Raw genomic sequence first — 9,612 nt, 5'->3', positions numbered from 1 at the left:
ACAGGATACACACTAACTAGACGGAGAGGGCATCTAGCCAAGTTTCGACATGATCCCTCCGACTCTCAGGGAGCTAACCACGCCATAGGGCGGCGTCTTCACGGCAGCATCCAAGCACACGCTGCAGAGACGGCTGCTGTCGCTGGAAGACCACAGTGTTCCTGTGTTTCCAAAGTTGCCAGCAGCACAGTAGCGCGAACTCCACCGCTGATTCGGTCACCGCGCCCACCGCGGTGGCAAGGCAAGGCAGCCCGCACACCTTCTAACATATGTATAAAACCAAAAAACCATTTCAAGACAAATCTATACACATTAGTTCCAAATTTTAAATCAGAATAATTAAAATGATACTTGTAGTCAAAGTGTTAAAGGTATAACTGAAAACATGGTCACAACCTATGTTTTCGTGATATGGAGTAAGTGGTTTTCTAGAAAACATGTTAACAATATTTCTTTTAGCATTGACAAAAATATTTGGCGTGCTAAAATCAAAAGAGATAACTAGGTTACCATGAAAAATGTTTTGATGGCTACACATACACAAAGAACTATCAAGCATACATATTGGAGAGCATGCCAATTAAAATAAAGTCAACGATGAGAGAAGTTTTGGCAGCAATTATTATGATCCAAAAAATTATCATGACTCATAACAACAAGTGGCCATCTTTCAAATACCACGTAGGTCAACTACTGGCCTGCTCAGGCGGTGGAGACACTCCACAAACACGTCCCCAGCCCCTCGATTGTCGCCATAATTGATCTGAGCCGTTAGTATAGGCTTGTGTAGCGGGTTTTCAATGCCTCGTATCTTCAACTCTGCCATGACTTCCATTCAGCCCCACTTGATCTAGGCCCACAGAGCAGCCACTTGGCATAATTCCATTAATCAGATGTGCATATTAATCTTGCGGTCAAACCTCTTTTTAACTTTGATTGCTATCTTCATAAAAAAAATTGGACTGTTAAAATTGAAATATATTACTAAGCTTGCCATGTAAATATTTTCCATGGTATACACGTAGAAAATGTAACTATCAAACGTGTATACTAGAGAGCACATCAACAGAAAATATCATCCATGCAAAAAACATCAACCATAAGAGTAGTTTTGACTACAATTATCATGACCCAAGAAAATCCATCAAATGTATATTGGAGAGCATGTCAATATAAAATATCACTAAAGAAAAAACATCAACCATAAGATACACTTTGACTACAATTATCATGACTGAGAAAATGATCATGGTAGCCATCTCTTTAAATGCCACATGGGTTTAACCACCCGCCCACTTAGTTGGTCAGACAACTCCTGCTTGCATGTTATCATCCCTCTGATCGCCACTGGAAACGATTTGAGCCGTCGGTTTTGGCTTGCAGAGTGGGTTTGCTGATACTCAACTTTTGGCTCTTCCACCACTTTGATCAGTCCCGCTTGATTCAGCCCACAGAGTAGTCACCTGGTATAATTTTCATTCATCCCATGTGGAAAAAAACAATTCAAATTACTATGGAGAAAGCGTCTTTTCTCATAGACGTGGAAGAACGATCATGACCCACGACAACACGTGTGTATCTTCCCAATGCCGCGTGGTTCAACTACTCGCCTACTCAGATAGTCACGCCACTCCCGTTCGCCCTCCGATCGTCGGCGGAAATGATTTGAGCCGTTAGTTACGGCTTGCGGCACGGATTTCCAATACCTTCCACCGGGCGCCGCATGATTTGGGCCCACAGACTCCTTAGCGTCTCTACTCGACCTAAAATGGACCGGTGGACCTTGAAGGATCAGGAAGAGAAACATCTGAGCCACCTCAGGCACTTGGTATAATTTCCATCCATCCCATGTGCAAATCAATTACATACTCTTCTAGAGACTTGGAGAAAGAGACAGAGGACCCAAATACAGTATCAATTTATCACCTACCTTCCTAAACAAAATAAATAATCACTACTACTACTACATGCTAAAGAATGAGGGAAAAAGAGGGAGGACTTGACAGTTGACAAGTTGACATGTTCAAGGTGAAGACAAGTGAGAGGTCGAATGTCCAAGGTGGGTGAGGTTGAGGGGAGCAGGAAAGAAAGAAGCCTGGCAGCAGACCCCTCACCAAACCTCCCTGGAAAACACGCCGCGTTAGACTAATCCGGAGCCCTACAGCTCACCCATCATTGGTGTGCACGGAAAGTGAAGGAAGGAAAGCCGCAGGAAGCGAGAAGAGGGAGGGAAGAATCAGCCGCGGACAGCTCTCCCCCACCCTCCCTCCCTCCTCGTCTCTCAGCCAACAGTATTAATCCCCTCCCCCCCTTCCCTCCCTTGAAGTCCACACGAGCAGCTCTGATTGTTCCTCAAGCTCGGTCTCGGCGTAGGAAGAAGAAAGGGAAGCCTAGGATAGGCCCTGCTCACCTTCCGCCGCCACCAAACGCTTCTTGGTGGGGCAAGGAAGGAATTGCCGGAAAAGCCTCTCCCCTGCCTCCCGTTCTCTTCTTCTTTAACTAGCCTTGGCGATTGCCTAGAGGTTCAGAAGGGCAGAGCGCGGGAGCCGGACAGAGAGAGGGGCAGGTTTGTGGGGATCGGGAAGATGATGGCGAGGCGGGCCTTGGTTGCCATTGCGGTTCTTGCGGCGGCGGCGGCGCTGCTTGTTGCGGCGGAGGCCCAGCAGGCGCCGGCGCAGCAGGGCCACCAGACAGAGAGGATCTCAGGTGAGGGGCCTTGTCTTGACTCTTGACTTGATACCCGTAATCTTTGTCAGTTGTTTTTTTCGAATTAAGGGGTTTCCCCCAATCTTGTCAGTTTGTGCAACTCGAACTGCTTGATTTCTCTAGCTGTTTCGTGTCCTGCATCTAGGACGCTGCTAAAGACAGCATTTTTGGCATCCTATATCAGGGAATTTTCATATTTGATTGCTTGTGGTTAGACTTCTCCAGCCTGAATTCACAGGTCCCATTTCACAATCAGATGGGACTGGATTATACAGATAGGTGGAATGGGGTAGTTTCTATTGCCGTTCCACCTCCAAATAATTTGTCTAGTTTCTGGTTCAATCCAAACTATCTTTTATTGAACATCCAAATGCTATTAGCACCTCAGTTCATATAGTCAAGACATGTACCTTGCGTAGGGCAATCATGATTCATGCCATTTAGCATAGATAGAGTATTAGAGTTAGACCTTGCTTATCATACAATCCTTTCAATCAAAGTGCTATGTGATCCTGTTATCAAGCTTGGTATATTCTTTGCTCTGCTTTTGGGCGACACTCATAGATGTCTTCTGGCCAACAAAATGCAGGGAGTGCTGGTGACGTGCTGGACGATGACCCTGTTGGGAGGCTCAAGGTGTTTATCTATGACCTCCCTGGAAAATACAACAAGAAGCTGCTGAAGAAAGACCCAAGGTGCCTGAACCACATGTTCGCCGCGGAGATCTTCATGCACCGGTTCCTGCTGTCGAGCGCGGTTCGGACCACTAATCCCGAGGAAGCGGATTGGTTCTACACACCTGTGTACCCGACATGCGACCTGACGCCTTCGGGTCTCCCCTTGCCCTTCAAGTCTCCGCGGATGATGCGCAGCGCGATCGAGCTGATCGCGACGAAATGGCCTTACTGGAATAGATCGGAGGGGGCAGATCATTTCTTTGTCACGCCACATGACTTTGGCGCTTGCTTCCATTATCAGGTACAGACACATGAGCAAATCCTTGCTGTTTATTTGATTAACTGAATACTACATGTTAAGCAGTTGTTTAGTACTGGAGTACATGTGTTTTGAACAGCTGGGGCATTTCTAATTGCAGCACAAAGCATGTGGACAGTGTGGCATCAAGATGCTAGTTTTTTTTATTTGCACTTATCAATGGGCAACTCTGACTTAAGTACTTCAGTACATGTTCTGTCCTTTGTTTCAGATAATGATTTGCTTGCTTTTTCTGTATAAAAAAGGTCTGACTACTCTTTAGATCTACAGTTAACTGTCCAATTGAAAATAACTACATGCCAATCTGCCATGTCATACCATGTTTTCTTCTGACTGACACATTATCTTGATGCTTATTCCAGCACAATTTTGTCATTCTGTAACAAGATCTTAAATTATTATTTCAGGAAGAGAAAGCAATTGGGCGAGGAATCCTTCCCTTGCTTCAGCGTGCCACACTGGTTCAGACCTTTGGACAGAAGAACCATGTCTGCTTGAAGGAAGGCTCCATCACAATTCCGCCATTTGCGCCTCCGCAGAAAATGCAGAATCACCTTATTCCTGGCGAGACCCCTCGATCCATCTTCGTATACTTCCGTGGTTTGTTCTATGACACCGGCAATGATCCTGAGGGTGGATACTATGCCAGGTAATTTTTTGTCTGTCGAAAACTGATGCATCAGTCTTATAGATCCTGCTATTCCCTCTTATTGTATTGTTTTGTATTGTCAGTCTGACATTTCTATGTATTTTACAGAGGTGCTCGTGCATCTGTCTGGGAGAACTTCAAGAACAACCCGCTGTTCGACATCTCAACCGATCACCCACCGACATACTATGAAGATATGCAGAGGTCTGTGTTCTGCCTGTGCCCATTGGGCTGGGCACCATGGAGCCCCAGACTGGTGGAAGCCGTGGTTTTCGGCTGCATCCCGGTGATCATCGCAGACGACATCGTCCTGCCCTTCGCGGATGCCATCCCATGGGAGGAGATCGGCGTGTTTGTTCCTGAGGAGGACGTCCCGAGGCTGGACAGCATCCTGACATCCATTCCAACAGAGGACATACTGAGGAAGCAAAGGCTTCTCGCAAACCCTTCGATGAAGCAGGCCATGCTGTTCCCCCAGCCAGCTCAAGCAGGAGATGCGTTCCATCAGATACTTAACGGGCTTGCCCGCAAGCTTCCGCATGGCGAAGATGTCTTCTTGAAGCCCGGCCAGGCCCGTCTGAACTGGACTGCTGGCCCGGTGGGTGACCTGAAGCCGTGGTAGCATCTCTCGCATCGCGGTTGGAGATGTATAAAAACCTTTTTGAAAATAAACATTTTCAGGCCTGATATACTTTGCGCCTTTATACCGCCATGGTTGCACAGTGCTGACCATAAGTCAAATGTACATCTTTTTTTCTTTTACCTTCTTTGCTGATAGCTAGTATACCATAGAGCTTCATCCTTTTTTTTTCCCTTTCTTCTTTTTATATTAGTTGATGAAATGTGTCAACCATTGTGCAGTTTGTTCGTTATATGTGGATATGATAATGGAAATTGCAAGATTTAAACCCTATTGACCGTCTGATGTTACACCGGCACATGCTTGCGATCTCCAGCTATCAAGCCTGCTTGGCCCAGTTGGTGATTTTCATCCCCTCTCTGTTTTGCTGTATCCCTGATGAACAGGAGAGAAATTGCGAAGTGGTGCAAGAAGCATTGCTATCTCATCTGGATCCTGTCAGTTTGAGTGACTGGGGACTTGAGGGTGGCGATTAATCATGTAGCTGCAGTCTTTGTGTAAAATATATCGCTGATTTCCTAAGGAATAATGTTCAGACGTGTGACCGAATTGGCCAACAGATGCTTGTTGGCTCTTCTGAAGTTTGGATGTCCTGCTTGTTGGCAGAGGGAAACCACAGACTCCAACAGTCCACACCCATCTTAATGGGCCTGGGTGAACGTTGTCCAAGGGGAGAACAAATGGTAGGGCAAAGCCCATTTCCTTCCTTGTCGGCTGTTTGCTAGATAACCACCACGCGTCCACGCCTACCACCGAGCACCGACCGAATCCGCTGTTCCCCCCTTTCCGCTCTTCAGCGCCGCCGTCGCGGGGAGAAGCAGATCTGCTGCCTTCGCCCGTCGAGCACACGAGGTAAATCGACCTCGGCTTTGGGTCCTGGCCCGCATCCGCCGTGTGCCAGCTCCCCCCATTCTTGCTCCGTTTAGGCGCCACGAGGGAGCTCTGAAACAGAGTGACTGCCGGTTCCTGCAGGACCTTGGAACCGTGGCGACCATGACCAACGAAGAAATGGGGTCACCGGGTTCAGCACCAGGGCTTGCTCAGGTCAGCTCAATATTTACCGCTTTCACGGCTAGCAGTTTACGTTTGGAGAAATAATACAACCCTCGGTAGCATATTCTGGCTACACAAAGACCATGCCCTCATGCGGCACTCTAGGTCGACTACAGTCCAGATGATGTCTTTTTTCCTGGACAAAAGAATCATGGTGCGTAGATATATTCGCCTTTACCTTGATGTATGTTTGCAGTTTGCTCTGTGTCATGCTACCCAGTACCCACTGCTCGTCTAGTATGTAAGCCGTCATTCTTTGTTCCAGTCCTGCACTGATAGTCTGATACCACTATCTTGGGCTCTAAACATTACAGGATGCTCCGACGATCATCAGAATTCCCTTGAGAGCCATACTTGACATCGTGCTAGCAGAGCTGGGAATCCCAGAGGCCGAATACCGTCGCGAGATATGCGACGATAACAAGATCTGCGTCACCGTGCTTTTCGACGCCTCTACAATCAAAGGAGCCCCCGCCCATATGTCGATATCCGGAACATATTCCACGGACGATGAAGTGGCAGAGGACACAGCTGCTCTTAAAGCCATTGAGTACTTAGAAACTGCGGCCAATGTGGTGATCAGGGACTACAGTTACGACAAGCTGAAACGGCTCGAGGAAGAAACCGAGCGCCTGATGGAGCAGTTGGAAGAAGCAAATGGTGCCATACCCAAGCTTGTTAGGGGCTGGCTGCTTGCTGTCAGATGTATGAGTTCATTCTCTCATAGTCTTAAGCTACTCCTGGGCAAAGTATCATGGATGAGATTATGAATGTGGCTATTCTCGGTATCGAAAAAGTGGCTCGTTGACTAAGGTCTGTAGTGAAGTGGCTCATTGACTAAGGTAGAGAACTTCCGGAGAAGATCAAAAGCTGCTCTTAGGAAAGGACCCGTTGTATCAGGAATTCTAAGCCATATGTAAATTATTGTACTGTAAGCAATCGTACTAAATTATTGTAATGTAAGCAATCGTACTAAAATGTAGTAAGTGATCGTACTAAGTGATTGTACTAAAACTGCCATTTTGCTTACCAAGTGGTGTTTTCCTTGCACCCCCATGTGAAGTTTGCTCTGGGTAGTTTCAACTCCTATGGAGTTTATTTACATCAGATATGTTGAATGAGTCTGTTGGGAGGTACTCCCTCCGTCTCAAGACTTTTTTGCAAGCTAAAACGTCTATTATGGGACGGAGGGAGTACCTTTTTGTTGAATCGTCAGTATCAAGTAGGAGTACAAGTATTTCCCATGGCAAAACGGCCTACACATGTGCTGGTTGAATGTACTGCCATGTACGAGTGCCACCAGGCACATTATCTGCCCAGTTATATATTCACAGAGCATTCAGAAAGGCCATATACTGTTATTGATATCCATAAAACCTTCGCTTTGAGAAATGACATTCAGACTAGGGGTTTTACAACAAATCTGTTTGAATCTTTGAGAAATGACGGATTTTTAAGGAGGGACATAGGGGAGAGAATACATCCCTATGCCAGTTCCCTCCCAGATTATGGACTCTAAAAATCTGTCTACTATCTTTATTCCAACAATACAATTGACCTGAAAGTGAGGTGCATATAGACATACTAGCGGGTAGTGCGCGGCGGCACGCCGCGCCACAAAGAGTGATAAGCTATTTAGTTTTTTTAATATTTGATAAGTCATCTCAAAATTTGATTAATGGCAAAGTAGTTTATACAAGGCCCTGTTGGTGTGAAGTTTTTGAGAATTTGTTGTATGTTTTACATGTGTGTATCTTTGTAGTTGTCAAGAGAATAATTGTGCACTACCCAACTTATGTTGCTCCCACCGTGATCACTGAATTAACACATGGGTTGGAAGTCGTCAACACTTTAAGCACACTAACTTGGCATAGCTGTTCTGGAAAACTAAATCCGCAAGAGACAAATTCATGTTGCTACAGAGAAGACATGACGCTGAATGGAAAAAATTATTGGAGTCGGTAGAATTGCACCCCCTGTTATCATTCACACTACCTTGCATATTCCAGCCAACATAGAATATACTGTCAACATTATGCAAAAAAACACCACTGAATTATTAACTGAGAATAGAGTACATGTACAACATATTATATCTGAATAGTAAAATACTTCTATTAGTATCTAGAGAATTTTTTGCATTTATCATCTTGTTAGTATCACATATTTTGGACATTGGTGCTGTCATGCGAAGATCTCCATAAATGCAACAACATATTTGTTGACAAAGGTATATCTTCATAAAACCATACTCTGCTACCCCATATCAGTAGTAGCATTATAATCACAGCCTTGAAATTCCATTTGTGAAGATATAGGATGGCACAGCTACACAAATAATTTCAGCACCAATTGTGTTTTACCTTCAGTTCTACTCCTATCTAGAGAAAAAAACAAAGAGAAATAAAATAAATTAGGAGCAGCAAGTCACCAACACACCACCTGTTCACTCACCTACCCCGTTCTGCGCACCACCTGTCCACCCCCCTGCTGCGCTAAGCTAAACAACACACCGCGAAAGACTACCACCATCTTCCGCCGACCGCCGGCCACCTCCGGCCTGCCTACGCGAGCTCCTCCCGACGGCGCCACCCCCCTCACCTCGACGCGGGAACACTGCCGTGGGAGGAGGAGGAGATGGAGTTCCTGTACGATTGTGTCGCCACCGCCACCGCCGTCGTCGCGGACGTGGCGGCCGCGCTCGCGGGCACCGCCGGTATCCAGGCGTCCTCTCCCTCTGCCGTCGCGTCCAAGGTGAGAGAAACCACAGTGGGTCCAGCCGGCGGTGGAAGACCGGATCGAATCGAGCTGATGCGCTGCTGTTATGGTTGCGCTTGCAGAGAGGTACCGGAGCGGCCAGCTGAAGAGGGCTCTGTGCGAGGCTGAAGCCAACGCCTTCAAGGTATAAAATCCTTCTCGATTCGGTTCAGTAGTTGCTCAACTCAGATGCCTGAATTTGTTCCAATTCTGTCGATTTCTTTCTTGGGACAGAATTTACAGGTGTGCCTTTGATTTGTTCATTGATGTTGATAGCTAGTACAATTGATTGAATACATCTCCCGCCTCGCCTCCTCTGACACGTACGATTCTAGCCATCTCACTCATGTTCTCGTGGTGCTGTGGGCCAACATCGGTGGAGCTGCTGATGGGGTGAGCAGATTGGCCTTGCTCCTGAATTCTGGCCGTGTTTGGGATGGCCGGTGAAGATGTCTAATTCAGGTGCTTTGGGTGCCTCGGCTTCGGTTTCTTTGCTTCCCTTAATGTTCTGGTGGCCGTGCGTTTCCTCGGCTTCTTCTGCCTGTGTTGAGCTTTCCTGAATCCCTGGCGAGCAATTGTTTTTTCTAGAATACTCAGTTCCTGGGTGGATGCTTATGAATCAGATAAGTGGACTTGGGCACTTGACTCTTTTTTAATAGGAAAAATAGTGATTGAATTCTTATAATTCAGGGCGACCCGGCATTGTTTTCTAGTAAAAGGCAGGTTTTATTAATATTGCTGTCTAGGTTGATGAACTGGTGCATTTGTTGTGCCTGATATGTAATTTCTAATTTTGATAGTCTGACTGATA

The 9,612-nt window shown here is 46.3% G+C and overlaps 2 protein-coding genes across 2 annotated transcripts; both read left to right on the top strand.

Moving 5' to 3' along the window:
- Positions 1-2,319: 2,319 nt before the first annotated feature.
- Positions 2,320-5,264, top strand: LOC119270180 (probable glucuronosyltransferase Os01g0926700). Its single transcript, XM_037552153.1, has 4 exons — positions 2,320-2,706; positions 3,296-3,684; positions 4,110-4,351; positions 4,460-5,264. Exons 1-4 carry the CDS (start codon positions 2,586-2,588, stop codon positions 4,971-4,973), a joined length of 1,266 nt encoding a protein of 421 aa, XP_037408050.1. The 5' UTR covers positions 2,320-2,585; the 3' UTR covers positions 4,974-5,264.
- A 427-nt stretch (positions 5,265-5,691) lies between these two features.
- On the top strand, positions 5,692-7,100 carry LOC119270181. Its single transcript, XM_037552155.1, has 3 exons — positions 5,692-5,843; positions 5,964-6,035; positions 6,359-7,100. Exons 2-3 carry the CDS (start codon positions 5,985-5,987, stop codon positions 6,812-6,814), a joined length of 507 nt encoding a protein of 168 aa, XP_037408052.1. The 5' UTR covers positions 5,692-5,843; positions 5,964-5,984; the 3' UTR covers positions 6,815-7,100.
- Positions 7,101-9,612: the final 2,512 nt, after the last annotated feature.

Source organism: Triticum dicoccoides, chromosome 3A (assembly GCF_002162155.2).
Source record: "Triticum dicoccoides isolate Atlit2015 ecotype Zavitan chromosome 3A, WEW_v2.0, whole genome shotgun sequence".
NCBI lineage: Eukaryota > Viridiplantae > Streptophyta > Magnoliopsida > Poales > Poaceae > Triticum > Triticum dicoccoides.
Note: the sequence above shows the minus strand (reverse complement) of the source record. Positions and strands in the feature narration are given on the sequence as shown.